This window comes from Pholis gunnellus, assembly GCF_910591455.1.
Source record: "Pholis gunnellus genome assembly, chromosome: 1".
NCBI classification, from domain to species: domain Eukaryota; kingdom Metazoa; phylum Chordata; class Actinopteri; order Perciformes; family Pholidae; genus Pholis; species Pholis gunnellus.
Window position 1 is genome coordinate 13,423,996 of NC_136528.1, and position 20,331 is coordinate 13,444,326.

The 20,331-nt window shown below is 42.7% G+C and overlaps 1 protein-coding gene across 1 annotated transcript in view; it reads right to left on the reverse strand.

The window, feature by feature from the left end:
- Nucleotides 1–5,863: 5,863 nt before the first annotated feature.
- The window catches only part of hcn4 (hyperpolarization activated cyclic nucleotide-gated potassium channel 4), a gene marked incomplete at both ends in the record, with an annotated part of 57,664 nt that continues 43,196 nt past the window's right edge, over nt 5,864–20,331 (reverse strand). Inside the window, 5 exons of the mRNA XM_079178376.1 lie at nt 5,864–6,700; nt 7,271–8,175; nt 10,004–10,168; nt 18,850–19,090; nt 19,368–19,514. Of these exons, the coding sequence (XP_079034502.1) occupies nt 5,864–6,700; nt 7,271–8,175; nt 10,004–10,168; nt 18,850–19,090; nt 19,368–19,514 (2,295 nt within the window). The remainder of the gene's footprint in view (nt 6,701–7,270; nt 8,176–10,003; nt 10,169–18,849; nt 19,091–19,367; nt 19,515–20,331) is intronic.

Below are 20,331 nucleotides of genomic sequence, written 5' to 3' on the forward strand. Positions count from 1 at the left end.
GAGCCTAAAATAAATACAGAAATATAAATAGGTTCTATGGAAATATATAAATCTGTATAAGTACCTTGTCGACATTAGGTTCCCAACATCAGATGAAGTGGAATTATAGTACATACTTGAGCAAATGAAGGATAACTTTGAAAGCAGGATTGTTAAAGTAAACCCTTATCTCTCCAAATGTAGTATGAACATGCCCTTTCTGTTTTCCCCCAGACTAATCCAGTCAAGAGCAGCATCCCCTTTGGCTTCCACACAGCTACAACCAGTAGATAAATATATGAAACCATGTATTTTCAGAACCAAATCTAAGCATCTAAGTATATTTTGTTAGTTTACGGAACCATGTCAAAATGTAATATATGAACAAGCAGAAAAGTGGGATGAATCACTGACTTTATATTGACAGCTACAAAGAGAGACTCCTGCCTGTTAGCAGTGCCGTTACCGTGAAGGATCTGAAGGCGATACAGTCTTAGTGTGAATTGATTTGCTCCCCACTATTGCATGCTTTCCCTAAACTAGGTCATATCCAGGTTACACTGCCCAACAGCTCACTTTGTGGTCAACATAACATTATTGTCGTGTTATTCCATCTCACTGGAGTGGCAGCAAAAGAGGTCAGTTGTATTAGACGCTACGATAAACACAACTTTTCACCACATATTGGAATCTTCATATCATATTCAATCACTCTGAGGTACATTGTCATACGGTGCGTGATGTACGAAATTCTGGTGATTCTGGTGCGTGTGTACGAAATAAATTGTGCGATTGTGGAAGGGTAGGAGGGATTTGTGGTCATGAATGAATAACGCGGGCCTCGGAAATAACACCCGTGGCTTTTTCTCCCTAGAGAAATTGCAGGTTCGATTCCGCTGCTGCTACATCTAATCCTCAATCACAGCAAATGATTTCATTAGTGTGCATCGCTGATTCACCAACCCATATTCATGGGCGAGTAGGGCAGCACAAACGGAGAGGGAGGCTAACATTAGACAGCAAAATTGGAAGTGCACCAAACAGAATCTGAGAGTGCTGCTTTACAGAAACAACCATGCATTTGGAAATTATACAGAGGTGCCATGTGGAGCACCAAAGCTCTGCAATGAGGGGTTATGCTGAAGCAACTTACAAACCTGCTGGCTGCTTCACAACACATCTAGCTAGGGCCAACAGCAGGACCAGAGCCAGGCCTGGCCTCAGGCAGAGGAGAAGATGCATAACTTCTGCCAGACATTATGAATTTATAATCATTTTCCTTTTGTACCCCTTATTCTCAAGACTAGGTAGCCCTGACCTAAATTAGATTCAGTTGAAATAGAACAACCTATTCACACAAATGCAAGATACTGAAATGAAACAATAACACCTTACCGGATCAAAACACAGACATGGCCGGTGCTTTTCCACTATTTTCTCTGAGCTGACTTCTAAACAGACTAGCTTCGAGCGTTTGGACAGAATGCTGGCAGCTATTGTGCTCCTTCAACCCTTCATTGCTATTTCCTCTGTTAATCTCATACAGCCGTTTTCTTGCCTTGTTTAGATGGGTGACATGAGGAGACATCGTGAAAATAGTTCCCCGCATGAGCAGGTGAGCCACAGATGTTTTTCTTATTTTGCTTCTCTCAGAAGACACAAAGTTTCAAAGGCTCCTTATCTAATTCCCAGCTGATTCCTGTAAAAAACACTGTCTCTATACTATATTACGCTACATACAAGGCTGCAGCAAATAGTCTGGGAGAATGGAAATATCAAATCCCCTTTAACAATAAACATTGATGTCTGGTGGAAATCTTGTTACTCCCAGTGTGGTTATTTTCATGTCTTTATTAAGAATGAAGGATAGTCTTCTGTGAGTTGAGAACATTATTATAAACCCCTTTTTATTTACATTACATCATTTCAAAGCTGCAATGCCATCAATGAAAAACTGCTTTTCTCAATTCCAAGTTGGCAGTTTTCTTACATAAAAAGTAAAAAGACAGATTTTGGAATGATGTCGGCCCAAATGAAACAGACAGGACATCATGCAGATTGTGTCAGCTCTCTAACTGACAGTGACAGATTCAGCTTATCCACTGTGCCAAACCTCCCCTAAACCACTTATCTGTGATAATGGACCAGACTACGTTCAGGCCAACTAATCAATCCCTGTTCAATGTCTATCTCTCAGTAAACTACGACCTGTGCCTTCCTTTCCCCACACTCCTCTGACAGCGTCCAGCCCCAGTCATCGACCCTGCTAGGCAGTGTGGGAAACACACACAAACACTCACACCCAAACACTAGCTGCTAGCTACATAGCAATGCTCCATATCCGTCCAATTAATTGTACATTGATATCCATTAGCTATATGCCACAAGTCCCCACGAGAAACAGATACCCTGTCAGCATGAGGCCACCCCATAGGGTGCCCGTCTACCTGTCCTCCTCATGGCTAAAAGTGTGATTACATCATTCCCTAAGTGCATCAATGTCTCCTCACAACAACACCTTTATCTCACAGATCGACTTTAAACTGTTCTCCACCTCAACGTCTTAATAAGTTCATATTGTGAGGAAAAGAGGGGACTTTACCTGGTGTGCGAGGCACAGCAGTCTGTTTGATTATGTGCAAGGCTAGCAGATACAAGAAGACCAAGGCTTTAACGCCTACACTGTGTAAAGACAATCAGTATTCCAGAGGTGAACCTGTTCGATGTGTTTACTTTCTGTAATTTCTGTCGTAGAGCTGTGTCCATCCCACCCTTTAGCCACTCTGGTTCCTATCATGAGGCTCAAGGCCAACGAAATGTTTCAGAGCCTATCAGCTAGCTGTTTACTGCAGATGTAGAAGAGGTGTTTAATGTGGGAGAGGTGAACAAAACACTGCTCAAGCTATTAGTAACGGCTACTCCATCTGTGAAGATGACCATGAAAAGGTCATGCGTCTCCAGATGAAAGCTATGATCCATTATTGATTTCACTTATGTAATCTAATTCAACAATAATTCTATAATGATAAGCTAATCATAGAGTTCTTGCTGTGTCTACTTCCCCTCATTCTGCCTAATTAAATCATATGTCAGTTCTTGATAGACTACATTTCCCATGACGAGCAACACAGATCATTCCTGGGGATACTGCATTCAGCTGTTGGTTATGCGGGTACTTGCAAAATTAGGCAATTCTGATAGAATGACAACCAAGACGATTGCTTAATCAATGTTATCATTTTGCTTACTGGAATAATCTTGACATTACATAATAATGTCTTCATGTGGCCAGTTATCCAAACGAAAATAAGAAAATGCATCATCAAGCAGTGCACCCTAAAATGCAACACCTCCTCAACAGTGTTGCTTAAAACTGTTTTTCCACAGTGTTCCATGATAGACCTTTCTTTTAGGTTGATGATAGAAGACTTGTTTTATAATAGTGTTGCCCAATTTCTTGCAAGGCAAATGGTGAATATAGTGATGTATTAATACCAAGACTGCCAAGGGTTACAATGCATGTATTAATGTCTTCAACAAAAGTAATACATTAAATCATTAATCATAAAAGTGCTGGCTATATAAACTGGCCTGGGTAATCTGACTGCAATAACAAAGTGGAAAATCACTTGGTCATAGATTTATTTACTGCAAATTCAGTAATTTCACAAAATGCTGCACAAAAAAGTATTGTTGAATATTTATTATTTTTGCCAGGAGAAGTAAATGTGTACTCTTGTTGTTGTGTGCATGTCAGTAAATGAACATACGTGCAGCTGTGTGTCATGTCATGTGTATCACTATACCTTATTATGGGGACTTCTGGAAACTTTAATGAGGGAAGAGCATGCTGTGCACCTCTGTGTGTGAATCCATGATAGCCTGCAAGGGTCAAGGGATTACAGATATGTCTTGTTAAATTAGACTGCTGTGGCTGAGTGCTGTGACTGAGTTAGGGACTCAGCTGTCGGATTGGAACCTGGGTCTGTCTTGGTGATGAGCTACAGACAAACATGTAGAAGCATATCACTGCTCCTCTCCTTTGGGAATTTGGTGATACCTTCCTCCACTGTGTATTCAGTTTTCTTGACCACTTTGAGGGTCTCTGACTGTTCCACCAGATTCTGAATGAAAACACATATAATGTATGACGGACCTTTTCCCATCTTTGATTTTTAATGCTAAATCTAGATATGCTCCATGTATGTATTGTATATTATTCAGACATGTCTACAGTAATGTAATCAAAACTAAAGTCAAAATCTTTCAACATTGTTGACAAAACTCAAACCAATGGTTGTCAAGGTCTTTCCTGCACCTTCACAAAAGCAATTTCTCTCAGAGTTACAAAAGCAGCGCAGGAGTATGGCAATACTTAAAGGAGAACATGCAGTAAAGTGTGGGCTGTTTTAGGCAACTTACTGAGTCATATATTCAGATTTCCTCACACCAATTGAGTCGATTCTGTGTCTTGCTAAAGGACACTTTGGCAGAAGAAATGGTTGCTGATGAAAACGTCAAAGATATTAACCGATGACCATTATAGTTACGGAACAGTCTCTTAAGCCCCGGGGCCACAGTGCATCCATAGCTACAGTACCTACACCAAATGGACATACATTCAACATCTCAAACTCAGCACTGGCCCTCAATGAGGAAACATGTCTATATTGATCATATAGCAGTTTTAGTAGACGTAATGCAGAAATCAAATATCAAGTGGAATATTTAAATTTTCGGATATTTCAGCTTGTGTACTGTATGTACTGCATTTGCTCAATGACTGTACGTCTAGATTTGGGGTCAATATACAGTATATTTGACTATTTATGAACAAATGGTTCACAATGTAACACACAAGCTGTGATTAATGGAAGTCCTAGGCTTTGATTGAAAAAGGCCAACATCCTTTTGACCAGTCCAGGGTAAAGTCTTTACTTGCATCCGGTTGTTCCACTGAATCACACACTTATCCGCACTTACTCACACATTATCAGTTGCACACAGTCAGGAAGAAAAACAACACATGCTTTCTACACACATTAGCGGCATGAGCTTGGAAGACAAAGTTAGCTTGTTAGGACATGGTTGAGGACTCTGCAGAAAGCCAGTCACTCACATACTGTTATACCTCAATATTGAGATGGAGGGTTGCTCCTTGAACCCCTTGCCCCCTGCTTCAAAAAACATTATTACGATAAAGTGGTATAAAATAAGGATTGACGGGCGAAGAGGAGGTGAATGAACCCCACAGGAAAAGTATTTTTGGTTTCCTAAAATCTCTTCTCCATCTCTTATTAAGTTTTGAAAAGTTTATACAGAGGATAAAGAAGTAGAATCTAATAGATACATTTAAGGATCAACAATATGTGATCCTGTATGAGATAGTACAAGATTGAGCCCGTCTTGAAGCATTTTGTTTTCACTATAAATTTAGATAATTTTCTGAAACACACAAAAAGCATTTGTACATGCAGGTATTAGTGCATAGGTTCCTGCAGAAAAAGAGTATTATTGTGTAATCAAATTAATTGTCTTCCAAAACTTCACCAGATGAATTTGGCATAGTTATATAAATAAAGAAAATGACAGTCTTTTAGATTTCACACCCTCCTAGTCCATTGATTAACTTATCACTTAAATATATCTCTATCTATGTACAATATGTATGAATAAAAAAGGAGGTCAAAGCATAAAACAAATAGAATATTCTAGAGCTCCGAGTTACCCGGTAAAGTGTCATTTAAATCACAGTAATTTTTAAGATCTTGGTAAAATGAGGTGGAACACAGTGAAGTCTGAAGACAGAAAAAAAGCATCTCACACATGGAGATAGTTTGTGTGTGTTTCAGTTTCGAGGCGCACAGGAGGGTGTGATCAATCCTCACAAATTTGAAGGGAGTTTAGAGCGGACAGTTTGAGGTTCTAGATCTGATGAGTAGGCAGCAGATGCGCTCCGTAGAGGCAAGGCCGGGGAGGCCCCAGGGGACTGAGTCTGGTGAGGGTGCCCCGGAGACATGTGGATTGGAGGAGTCATGTGCTCTGGCACTGAGCTACAGGGTTTGGGCACAAGAGTGGGCGAGGAAAAGGGTGAGGGATAATATCCAGTTTCCACAGAAGAGCAAGCAATATGGTGGCCTAAGGCCTGGGCCACCTCCTGGGGCAGAGATGGGTGCGAGCTGGACAAAAGTTTAAGGTTCTCAGAAAAGTGGCCCAGTGGAGAATCTCTCTCTGTTGTGTGTGGCTGGCTGGGAGGTTGTGAAGGGAGAGAAGACTGAGGCATGAGCGGAGAACTGTGGGATCCTGTGGCACTTGAGGGGTCGCTGTAGTGGAAAGTCCTGCCCGCCACTGGGCTTTGAATAGTAGGGCTGGGCGCCACTGGGGTAAGGCAGGGGGAGGCGTTTGCTGAACCATACTGAGCCAGGGAAGCTAGGGCAGACCTCTCCAGGGACATCTGGTGAGGCAGAAAGCCAGACTGGAGGCCTACCAGGCTAAAATGGCTGAGAGAGGATGGGGAGCCCTCAGCAGGCTGCTGGCTGTGCTGTCTTCTGCTAGAGGATGGGGAGCCATGTGGAGGGGAATGGAAGAGGTTTAAGCCACTGGTAGTCCTGCCTCCCCCAGCAAACTGCTGCAAAGGAGCTACCTGAGGTGGCTTGGGAGGCGGCTGGCTGTGTAGAAGCTGACCAGGCAAAGGGCTGGATGAGCCGGTAGATATAGGACTCTGACAACAAGAGGAACCAAGAAGTCCAGTTCTAATTCCAGCAGAAGTCCCTCCTACAGGACAAGCTGTAGAACCCCCTATATGGCTCCCAACTGCTCCGCCTGATGCTCTACCAATATGTCCTCCAATCACTGCTAACCCTGGCCCACTCACACCTCCTATACCTCCTATATGGCTGGTTGTGGATCCATCAGAAACCCTTCCCAACAATCCTCCAGGATTTCCTACCATAGAATCACCGGACCCCCCTACAAGTGGTCCCCCAGAAGCCCCTCCTGTCAATCCCCCAGAAACCACTCCTATTGATCCACCAGAAGCCTTTCCCAACAATCCTCCAGTGGTCATTACCACCAGTGACTCTCCAGAAGCCCCTCCCACTGATCCGCCAGAAGCTCTTCCCATTGATCCCCTAGAAGTCCCTCCCATTGATCTCCTGGCTGCATCTCCTATTGACCCGCAGGTAATGCCCCCCACTGATCCCCCTGATGCCCCACCTGTTAACTTGCCACAAACAGCACCCACTGATCCTTCAGATATCCCTCCCATTGAATCCCCTGAGATCTCGACTACTGATCCACCAGTAGCTCCTCCCAACCCAAAGTGCGCCCCAGGCAGTAGCCCTGTTCCAGTTATAAAGTCCTCTCCAGCCCAAGCAGTGTCTCCTCCCATGGCTCCTTCCACAGACCCACCGACTGCTCCACCTGAAGACCAACCTGTAGCACCACCACAAGCTCCAACTGCCCCTCCACTTATTCCTGACCCTGTGCTTCCACCTGTAGATCCTTGGTTGAAGAGGTTTGAGAGAGGTGGGGTGCTGGAGCGAAACAGCTGTTGATGCTGTGGTTGTGGGTGTAGTTGGGCCATACTAGATGAGGGTGAACCAGATGAAGAGTATGGTCCAAAGGGGAAGGCAGAGGCCCCTCTTCCACTGGACTCAGAGCCAGTCCCACTAGGTCCACTCTGGCCTCCGCTACCTGAGGCCTGTTGGCTAGTGCCAGTTGGCCCTGTACCTGACGTCATGTGCAGGGCCCGAAAAGAAGCCAGCAATGGCATGTCCTCCCCAGTGCGCAGTTTAGAGGGTGTGCTAGAGGGGGAGTCCCCAGCAGAGCCAGGTGCTGTGGATGGAGAAACAAATGTGTGAAACTTCTTGAGCCGGCTGGGAGGGTCCTTTAGGGAACCCAGAATAGAAACCGGAGGCCTGAAAAGAGTTTGTGGAAGGTGGGGATGGTGTGTCAGGGCAATGGCTACTGAGGTGGTGGCAGCTGCTGCCTGGAGAGGGGCCTGGATGAGGGGGGCCCAGATGACAGGGGTAGGTGAAGGAGGCTGGGGTGGGGCGTTCTGCAAGAGGTGGGCGCAGTGGGCCATATCCCTGTCATGCTGCACAATCTGCTGAATGATCTCACTCTCGTGGTAGTTGAGTACACCAGAGCTGAGGTCGTGTTGTACCTTGTGCTGCAGGATGGAGTTTTTCTTGCCTGAAAAAACACACAGAAACACAAAATCAGACACATAAAGAGGGACAGTTGAGAAAAATAAATAAATAAAAGGAGAATGTTAGAACCAGTTTGACATCTATTTTCTAACAACCCTTTCCAATAAAAGAAGCTGGCACAGCAGCAGCTATGAATGGCGTAAATAAAGAAAAAAATGTGCACCTGAAAATCACCAGTGGGATAAAAGAAGGAAAAGAGATTTAAGAAAACGACGGGTGGATGGAGCAGAATGGTAAAGACAAAGCATAAAAGAGCACAGAATAAGACAGCCTAAGGTCTAGGCGGTGTATGTTTGACTAGCTCTTACTGTGATTCCCAGGCAACGGGGACAAAACATAAAGCAAACATTGTACCATAAGATACCGGTTCAGCCTGTGATAGAATGTGAGCTGCACTGAGATAATAGGTCAAGCCATCTCTCTGGTGTCATGTTTTCTTTCCTGTTATGGGTTGTTAATATCAAAAAGAAGTATGTTAAAATCAAAGATAAGCTTGAAATCGTATTTTTCTCAAATGCTATAACTTCTGTGGGCTAGGTCACCTGATGACACACACAAAGCATATTAACACAATTTTAGATTAAATATAAGAATGGACTTTTTCATAATATTTTTTCTCCTAGTTGCTTCCCGTCACACAAGTACTCTGAAGTCCCTGTGTGAGCTGAGCACAAGGTCAAAGAGACAAGTTGAAGTTGCATCACTATGACAGGCATACCAACTGCTGACCCAACCTTACAGAGAAACGTGTGCAACTCTGACCGCAGAGTCCATTAGTCATTGTTGAATGGCCGCACTAGCGATGACAGGGTTAATTCATATGACTGCCATTTTCAATTTGGTGCGAACAAAAGGCTGTGAAATCCGAAGCTATTGTAAATGCAATTAAGTCCAGATCAATCTCTCCATTTTCTGGTACGGCTGGTCGCAGATTAGAAGAGATGCTGCATTGAGGTATTATATCTACATCCGGCTCGACCCTGTCATCATCTGACCCTTTATCACCTGCACACTTCCAATCAGATTGTGAGCCCATCAAGACAGTAATTAATTTGTGGAGCATTGCTGTGTAAATTACGTAATACGTGAAGAAGGGTGTACATGAGCATCACGCCCAGGACAAAGGACATATGTAGGAGACAGAAACATCACTATCAGCCCTCCACATCTTTTCAAAGCAGCCATTTTCTACAAAGAGAACCCCTAAAGCAGTTCCTCTATCTTCCATTCTAAACATAGCTGAGGATAAAACAGAGCATGCTGCGATGGCTGAGTGATGATATAGGCGTGCCTTTCATTGTGAATTTTTCATCTACTCAGGGCTGAGCCTGGGAACAGCAATGGATATGGAAAGAATACCAATTGTATGCGTGAGAGAAGTCACGCATTTCAAATACCAGAGCTCTATCTGCATGTCTATATATGCAGATGACTTTGGAAGTAATTTCTGTCATTGAGTATCAGTGTGGATTTTCTTTTTTTACAGCATGTTGGGCCATGCTGAACATAAACACTCATGAGTAAATAAAAGGAAAAAGTGAACAGAGATGCATCCTCTCCTAACATAGTAATGATGTCTACTCATTGATACGCTTACTGGGTAAAACCAGATTAATCATAAGCTTTATTTGCAAATATCTAAAATGCAAATTAAGGGTTGGTAAGGTTTCCATTACAGGAAAGGACTGAAAGCAACTGAGGCATTCATGTCTTGATGAAAGTTTGCAAAATGCAGTTGATTGCATCTTGTTTACAGTAATAAAAACTATTCAAGATTTCCCTCTGAAATTGTTTAAATTATATTTTCTTACCAATACGGTCCAGCCTGTCCACGGCAACCGTCTCAAATGCCCTTCTCATCATAGGATACTCCTCCAGCACCTCATTGAAGTTGTCCACAGACAGAGAGTACAGGCGACAGTATGTGTCCGCTCGGACACTGGCTGTCCTTCTGCCCCGCGTCAGCAAACAAATCTCTGCAACAGAACATAGCAGACAAGAGATGGTAATGTAGTGGAGTTCAACCCAGGGGCTCATTTGTCTTTGATTTAAAACAGTCATACCAGTTCCCCAGCTGATACTGTATGCTAAGTGACATTATTTAAGCAAAACGTGAACCCAAGACTGGTTTTATTTCATCTTTTTACATTAAAACCTACAACTTTTCTGTCAGTGATCAGTCTGGAACTCACAGTAATGCCATATTCAGAGCTCAGGCGTCTGCCAGCCGTCATCTGCCATGCCCAGGAAAATAATGCTCCATTAAACAAGCTGCATGGCTGTAGAGCCCTGGCAAATACACGGTGTGTGTGGGTGCAAGTGTGTCTGTACTGTATGCAGATGAAGCATGTGCATGCATGCATGCACTAGTCAAGTGGGATGTGTTTCTGCGTCAGTGTTTGCACATACAGAAATGTATGTGAAAGTACTATATTTGTGTGTAAGCATGATGTCCTGTTTTATTCATGAGAGCAAGGCACTATGGGAGAGTAAGTCATGGTGAAATATACAGGTTAGATATATTATATATATACTTTACACACAACATGTAAATGGATATACTTTATATATATATATAACATTATATATAATCTATGTATGTGTGTATTTATATTTTTAGGGGTTAGGTGACTTTTATGTATGTGTGCCATGTGTTTGTCTACATTCCCTAATGTATTTTCTCTTTAGCTTTCATCTCATCTTCTGCCCTCCCTTCCTGTGTTTGCTATCACACTCCCTCTTTCTCAGAAACCCATTTCCAGCTCATCTTCACACAAAAGCTCTCAATTCTCTCACAGAATGCACTTTCCCACCTTCCCCCCTGTAGCCTACATCAAATCCATTTTTTTTAAATAATTTTTCGTCCAAGTTATCTCCTGAAATGGCATGCATAGTTTGACTCTGCGCCATAACTGTATTTCTCTCCAGTGTTCCAGTCCCTTTTTGGGTATTGCACATCTATAGATCGTTGATGTTTGTGGGTTTTGTATTAACATTTCCCTGACGTGCAGCCACACACACACAAAAACACACAAACACTCGCACACACACACACACACACACACACACACACACACACACACACACACACACACACACACACACACACACACACACACACACACACACGTAAGAGCCTCCTCGCACAGTCTTGGAAAGTGTCTGCTTTAATCAAAAACATGAGTAACCCTATTTTTTTTTATGATGACATTGAGCTGTGTGTGGGTGTGTGACAAACAATTATGCCATCAATGAGCCTGGGTGTGTTAGAGGATTGTAACAACCATGGGAAATCATGACAGCTCCTCTCTCATCTCCTTTGAAGCAGCTCTCATATCAACATATTAACAAAACCTGAATCTGGACAGTGTATGCATGCTGAAGGCAAATGTTATGGAAGCATCACAGTCTTGGTTAAATATTATTATTAACTTCACAACTTGAAATATGAGATGGTACATGAAACTTTTTTGTTCTACCACCTTTATGTTCCATGGGTTGACATCTTGTTTCCTAAGGAAGTCAGAGTTCAGCTGATTTTTACTGCATAAAATAGAAAGCTGTGTGAAACACCAGGATATAACAACACTACACAGATAGTTTGGTGTCAACAAGAGAGTAGACGTTTGTGTGGTTTGTTGTGGCCTTCTACTGTTCATGCAAGATTCGATCAAAGTAGCCAATTGCAGTTTGACAATGCACACCACTCACATTAGAAACTGCAGGTGGAAAACTTTCTGTAAATGATAGCCGTATCAGGCAGCTGCATGAGGAGATAATTAACTGAGAGGAAAAGCCTTTCAGTTAATTAGCCACAGCATGCTAGCTGTTGTCGATGACAGATGCTTGTAAGCACCAGATATTTAATCCTCCCTCTGCCATCCTGGCATTACTGAATAATCTTTTCTTTTTTTTTTAATCTGTGTAATTTGATGTGTACAGGTAGAAGAAAGTGAAAAGACAAGTAACATGAAATAAACAGAAAAGTTGGACAGCTGAGTAAAATCTTAGAAAATATTCTCTATGGACAGAAAATAAAAACAACTATACCATAGAAAGCAATCTTAAACAACAGCCCTACAACACACATATTCCCTTTGTGACATATACTTGCACTTTGTGACTGCAAAAACACCTCTTAATATGATGAAAGTCAATAAACACCACCAACAAACATGGAATCTAAAATTGCCTTGGAGCCGAGTTACCACAAAACAATGTCAACACCATACAATTGATGTTATGAAGCATTCACGACCCAGCGATTGTAATCGATTACATTAGATTTTACAGGACTCTGCATTTTTTCTGGTCACTGAGTGGTTATGATGATTTTTAATGATGCTTTAAAAAAAATAAGCAAGTGGATAAAGGGAGAATGCATGATTTGACAGGGCAGAGAATGAGGAATATGTACTCTGTCACTGGCATAGAAACAACCTCATGTACAGTGCATTACTGTTTATGCATGTATGTGTGAGACAGAGAGAGCACGGGTGAATGGACAATGGCCAAGTCAGAAAGAGAGCTCTGTCAATGTGAGAGAGTAAAAATACCACGCTTTCCTGTTTGCGCGTGTAACACATGCATGTTTATATGTGTGTGTGTGTGTGTTTGTGTTAGCGGGACAGCTCTGGCTGTAGCTGTGCTGGGGTTCCATTTCCCACAGCACTGCGCCAGTAATCCCCTCTGGAGAGGAGCATCGCAGCTCTGTATTAAATCCTCTTGTCCCGTGGCCTTCTGGATGAAGCCCACACAGAAGAGATGAGGTAGTGAGCTGGAGTGGGCCCTCTGGCCTCACTCTAACTGTCTTTGCAGAAAGCAAGTGAAGCTGAGTGCTGAGCGGCTAAATGCATGCGGCTGCTCTGAAGCTCAATACTCTCCTGAATATCAGGACTTTAGGAGCTAAGAGAAACAATTTACTGTCAAAGTATAAAATATATGGTTTCACACAAAATGCAATTTAAAAAATAAGGAATAAAATAACAAAATATCAAACAACAAAATTTTTTTTTACTAATACATCATCTACTATTAATCTACCATTGAACAATTCATTTATGATTTTGAATTCTCAGTTTTTCAATTCCTCCGCAAAAATACATGTACCCATACATTTATTATATTGTTTAATGTAATAGTAATGTGTACATGTCACAAAATGTGAAATGCTAAATATATAAACAATAATTTGTGATCATGCATAACTTGTGTAGAATACATATGAACCAATGAATTGTCAAATAATTTAAGGAGTTATTAAAAACTAAGCTTGTCATTATGGTATTTTTATTTTAATTTAATTATAATCCCAATCACATTTTTATTTCATGTCATTTTTTCATGATCGTGGTTTATCACCGCCCCTCAATTCAGCCAATTGCACTTCACGGTCGAGCTCAAACCGGCTTTCGCCGATGGTTCGTATATTTATGAATGCTCTACTCCCACTGCTTACTCACATCTCTTGTGACTCATCGCAATGCTCCCCAAATCCTGCATGAAATCATAGGACAGGCTTAGTTGATGTAGCTCTGCCTGTATTCTGTAAGGGGCGTATGTTTTCTCCTCAGACTGACTGCCGCCTCTACAATTACCCATTTCTGTGTGGTCCTTAAAAACAATGAGATGATTCATAATCAGCCCAAAATTGTGGGCTTTGTCAGTTCAAATTAGCAAAGCTATAATATCGTCATGACACAAGATATATGATCGTCTCTGAATAAAATGCCATTGTACTCAATATTTAGTTCATTCTAAAAACAGCATTTTGAAAAAAGAATGAGTAAAAGTAGTGAAAGCAAAGAATCATCTTAAAGGTCTACTTGATAATCCTGCCTGTCTGTCCTGTCTCCTCCTGTTTTGTTCTGCTGTGAGTTTATCTGGCCCAGCTGTTATTGTTCCTGAAACTGTGTTTGGCAAGTGTGTAAGTTACAGACACACAAATGCCTTAGTTTCCAGGAGAAAAAATTCATTTGTGCACTAGAAGATGTTACTTTGCCAAAGCCATGGTTCGTTTCATTTTCACACTTCAGTGACAATGCATTCATCAAAATTGAATGACACCAATTAAAATTGGATGCTGCTCAGGGAAAGGAGGACTACGACGTCATGTGCTGTGACCTTAGTGAGAACACATTTGACTCGTCTTTTGTGGCATGTTGCAGTCCACGTGTCCTGGGCTCTTACTGGAAAGATGCTTCCCCTGAGTCCCTGTACCAGCTCTCAAAGTGGAGAGTAGACTGCATGCATGCAAGATATCCATGGGTGTGTGTGTGTGTGTGTGTGTGTGTGGGTGGGGGTGGGGGTGGTGGGGGGGGGGAACAGGGCACACACTTGTCTGCATTACTTTCTTTACCTTATGAGTACCGTATGCTCACAGTGTAAAGCCATGTCTGCAAATATGCTCTCTATGAGTTTTTATTGGCTTTCTCCTGGCTACAACTGCACTGGGAGCAGAAAGCTGAGCAAAATACAGTCAGTAAAAACACCTCTGTATGAGGTAAATCTGGTGAAGCACTGAGATACTAACACCGATGAAATTTTAAGCTCTACAAATCATTAATACCCAAGAGATAAGTCTTTAAAAAATACAAAGCATCAGTCAGTAAAGGGTTGAACTTATCAAACAGTTCATTTAGACAATGAACACACTGATAAATGGAAGAAACTTGGCAAAGTAAAATGTTGCTATAAACCGTAAATTGTGATAAAGACATCACTGACAAATGCAACTTCATAACACAAATCCCACTCAAACCAAAATCAGAGAGATCGTCTGAGTAAAACAAATTAGCGAGTATGTTTGTCTCATAACCTATTTTTAACATGTTTGTTTCTAGAGCTACATTTAAATCTATGTGAGCTAAAGCAGATACAGACCACATGCAAACTATTGTGCGCCAATCTGAGTGAATGTAAATTGCGGCCTTTGAATGTGCTTTCAAATAGGTCTCAGTGTACATATATCTGCATGTGATTCTATGTGTGCATGGGTGTACCTGCCTTCTTCTCTGCTTATAAGTGTGCATGGCTGTATATTAACGAGTGTCAGCAGGACTGGTCTGTGACAAAGTATCTGTGTCCTGCAGCCTGGTCTGGCAAATCTCACCTGGACTCTGAGTCCTACTGTCAGCTTCCATCTCCCTCCCCAACTCTGCCCCCAGCCCCCAGAGCGAACACTCTCTAACCTTTGAAACATCCGCAGTGGGCTGCCTGATTCCCCATGACATGCCATGCTCACTCCCTCACAACATTAGCATAGCTGCGCAACACCTTAGGTTTGGCCAGCATGCAGACAGTTTGGGTATTTCTGGTGTTTTTCTGCACTGTGGCTGATGCTGAAGTCCCGTCACATCTCATTTTCTCATTTTCACCCCCTGACCTGAGGCTGGTTATGTTGGTGAGGGACAAAATACCAAATAAAACAGCCTTCAAAGACCAGAAGATGTTTGTGTATATGTATAGATGCAAATCCACCAATCAACACATTTTTTGTTTAATGATGTAGCCAAATGACACAACATAATTGTGTCGTATCACATCACACATTGTATCAAAACACAGTATTGTATCATCTTTTCCTATCCAACCTGTCATATTATATAAGACTACTCTATATATCATCATATCCACCATTCTGTCACTCACTCAACTGCTGCAGTGCCTCCATCTTCAGCTGATGTTGCTCCAGAACAAGAGGTGTAGGAGTGTTAACTGGGTTAAGGACCGGGAGGATTACCTGGGCATTTGCTGCTGCCAGGCCCTCTCGCTGACTCACTCAGTCAGAGGGTCAATTTGGCAGTTCTATAGCACAGCCATGTCTAAGCTGAGAGGCAAAAAAGCAACAAAAAAGAAGGTAAAAGACAAGGGAGATGGGAGGAGTGTTGGTTCCCTGACCCAGGACTACAGATGAAAACAGCCCCATTCACAGAGAACCGGTCAGAGATCTGGTAAAGCCAAAAAGATGAAACAGGAGATTGCAAACTGTGCAGTTAACGTACTTCCCTCCTTTCTCCTTACTCCCACTCTCTGACTCAGTTTTCACTTTCCTCTATAACCCCCGCTCACATGTCTGCTACAAGCCACTCTCACAGAGGCAAAGTGAGCCATCTTAGAGGTGCAATCAAAGGCAGCTTTTGATAAGCACCTTTGACTGGCATGTAGGGCCACTGGGTCACTGAGCTCTGCTTCAACTAAGAGAGAGGCATAGTCTGCACTGTGCACTGGCAACACATCAATTTCTGCAGGCAACAAGGGATGAACTACAACAAAACAATAACCTGCTCAGTCTGGGCACTGAGCGGGCAGCGGAGATGCTGTTCAGATAAGTGTTCCAATACTGAACTATAAGGAGAACAAGAGGGAAGTGGAGGCAAGGGTGGAGGGTGCATGTTTTCTTTCTGAGCCCAGAGCAGCGTCCAGAGAGCAGGCTTGGCAGATATCCATGTGTCCCTTGGCGTTAGTACTGCAGTCACATTACATTTCCCCTCTCCATTGGATCGCTGTGTGCCCAGCCGACGCTCCCATCCAGTTCATGTCGTGTCAACTTCAGACTTTAGGCTCTCTGGCTCGAGCTAATCCAACAGCTAACAAACTGGAGCAGACTGCTGAGTATATAATTGTGTAAATAATTCAGGTCATTGGAATGAAAGAGTTACGGTACATGAGTTTGATGGGATGTTGATGAGCACATACGCATGCCATTTGCCGTACTGTAAACTGGAGCCTGCTGACGCGGAGTGTCTTTGACATAAAAAAGAAAGCTCCTCGATGACTGATGTTGCTCCACATTCACACGCTCACTCATTCACATGCAGGATGGAGAGTCAAAGCCTATCAATCCATGTGAAGCAGGCCCCCGTGTTGTGCACGTAATATGAAAAATACTTATTTTTGACTTCCCGCTTGCTGATACTGACAGACAAACTGAGATCCACATGTGCCACATACTCCTGTGCTGATCCGCACCAATTAATTCTATGAATGACTAACTCGTGTTTGATAACAAACTCCCAGTGGCTCTAGGCTTACCTCACTAGCCCTCCCCCATTGTACGTCGGGGCCTTGGGCTTATGATGCGCAAGAGGGGGAAATAATTACTGATCCAAGTCTTGAGATTAAAGCGAGCAAACCAGTTTCTGTTCCAAAACCAGTACATTTGCACTTTTGTGGGTTACACTCAACCTCCGGCTCTTCTGAATGAAGCAGATGCAAAATTGTCTTAAAACTTGTATTCTTTCTACTGACCGGCATCGGGCGACACCTCCGGTTGCAAGAAGAAGTCAGATTTTTTTGGAATATCTATGAGAAAATAACCCAACTTCTCATGAGTTTATGGTCTCAATCGCTAGTTTTACGTCTTCTTCAAGACAGCATGATTGACCTTAAAGCTGTGCTTCCTTGTGGGCTTACTGTGATTGACGGGTCACTGCCGCTACCAAAGCCGTGTACGGCGTCTCTACGTCACTCTTCTGCAATCTAAATATAGTAACCTCCGTTCATTGGTTGCCAAAAACATGGCGACGGCCGTAATTCAAGATGGTGACTGCGAAATCTGCAAACTCAAGGCTTCAAAACAGCAGTCCATAAAGCAATGGGTCTGTGGATACACTACTCGTGTACTCAAGGAAAGAAAAAGTCAAACGTAGATGTATTCATTCCGATGCATTTGAGGTCTAGAGTACACTCAGTTCAGCTTCTTTGAGCGGCAAAATGTCCAAGCTGTCACACAAACTGTGCCATTACCACAAAGCTTGAGCTAGAAACCGGTATATGAGCTCTCTTTGAATCTGATTCCTGCCTTGCCGAGGAGGGATGGATGGAGGGAACATTCTGGACAACATGTGAGACAACATGGCCCCAGCTTGCTCAAGGTCCATGTTGTCTAAAATGTTGATTAGTTTTGCCATGTGTAAAGATAGATTGCCTGCCATCTTTTCATTATTTCTCTGGAACCCCCCTGGAGAGAGGGCATGGAGATGGACTTGAGCAGGCAGGGCGTAATTAAACTTCCACAGGCAGGTCATGTGCTTGTTAAATGCTTTGCCACAATTTCTCATTACTTAGCAGTGTAGACTAAATGATACGCTGTCACTGGGCAAATTAATTGGTATTTGGTGAGGGCAGTATGGCAGCATTGTCTCCTACATGTGTCATAGGCTCTGTGGGACCATGAGAGGGTGATGCATTATCTGACCCTGATTAAGAGCATAACACGAGTTAAGTACATAACAGCACTGGTTTATTGCACGAGTCGCATTCATACAGTATGTCATTTCACAGATTTCTGTCCCCTTTGACCGTTGAATGCATATTTCCTATTTTGTAATCCAGCGAGTACAGTTTTCTTAATTTAAGTTTGCCCTACATTAAAGAGACAGCTCATGATGTGAATTAAGGGAAACGTCCTGCATAAACCATGAAGCAGAATTTGAAGTGAGGAGACAAGCTCTCCACATCATACCACTTCTTCCTCACGATGAGCTAATAACAGAGCCAGGACAGAATTTTCCAAATGCCTTACAAATACAAATTTAAACCCACGCCAACCTCTCAAGGTACCAAAGGAGAGCATTATTAATATTAAAACAGAGAAAGATGTGTGTGTATGTGACCTTTGAGTTTGTGATTCTGGTGCAGCGCCAGCTCGTCTTACCTCCAAAGTAGCAGCCATCTGACAGCTTGGTCTCTTTATTGCCTTTGGTTAGTACGCCGACAACCCCGTGCTGTATGAAGTACATTTTTTTGCCGATGGTGCCCTCCCTGATGATATAATCCCCAGGCTGGAACACCTCAAACCTCAGCTTGGTGAGCATGGAGGTGACAAAGTTGGGGTCCGCGTTGGCAAACAGAGGCATGGACGCCACCAGCTTTCGACAGTTAAAGTTGACGATTTCCTTTGTGAGCACAAAGAGAAAGCAGTTAGCAAGAACAGCAGAAAAGAGCTGGCGCTTTACAAAGGGCATTGGCCTGTCACAACAAGAGAGATATTAGGGTAACAACACAAACATGTCAGCTGTGCAAACATTATTTTTTTTCTGAGCTCTTTTACTCTTGTCGGGATTCGCCACAAGAAAAAAAACTGAACTGAACTAAGGGGAATGTTAAGCAGTACACAAGCTTTTGAATGCAGCACATGTGTAGAAGATCCCCAGACAGGAACTCTCATCCCACCTCTCGCAGCGGCTCGTTCAGCTCTCCCAGGATGCTGTCCTCATCGAACATCTTGCCCTGGTAACGATGCTCGTAGTAGTCGTGGATTCTCTGCCTCATATCTGTTGGCAGCTTGTGGAAGGACATGTACTGCTCCACCTGTTTGTACTGCAGGGACATCGAGACACACAACAATTAGGTTACTCAAAAGGCCATAGTGCTGTAGCACAGATACACAGCCACAGGGAACAGCTGGCACCAAGGTCACACACACAAGGAAATGGAGACGGATACATACAGGCCATCGGGGCTCTTGCAAGTCGCGCTCAACAAGACAGTGATTTTCCAGTCTTTGATCATGCCTCTTACAGTCAGCCCGTCTGTCTCTCAAAAGACAGAAATCAATACCTCCATATTTGCTGTAAGCACATTGAATATTTTAACTATCGTACCGTTTCTCTTAAGATATTGGAGAATTTGGAGAGGTGCGATCATCGTCGACTGTTAAATTATGCTGGCAATTCACTGGAGTTTATAAAGCATTCACTCTTGTGGCTAATCTGGGTCTGGATTGCCATTTCAAAGTTAGGTAAATGTGTCACTTCAATATTCAATTGGAGTTGTCATGTCCAACATTATTTTAACATTCATTCACGGAACTCAAATAATTTGCATCCACTATCTAATAATAAATAAATTGTGTCAGTGGTTGAATTCCATAGTGTCTTGAATTTAGTGTGGATTGGGAAGTTAAAGAACAAAATAGAAAATGAGAGAAAAAAATGAAAGGTATGAAGTGATCCATATAATGCATTTAAACCAGGGAAAGAAGAGGAAAACAGCAGAGAATACAAGGCACTATAGATGAAAGAAAAAAAGTTACATTAGGACAACGCGCGAGAGACATTGATGGTGTCTGTGTGTGAATCCAGGTACTTATGAATGTGTGTGTGTGTGTGTGTGTGTGTGTGTGTGTGTGTGTGTG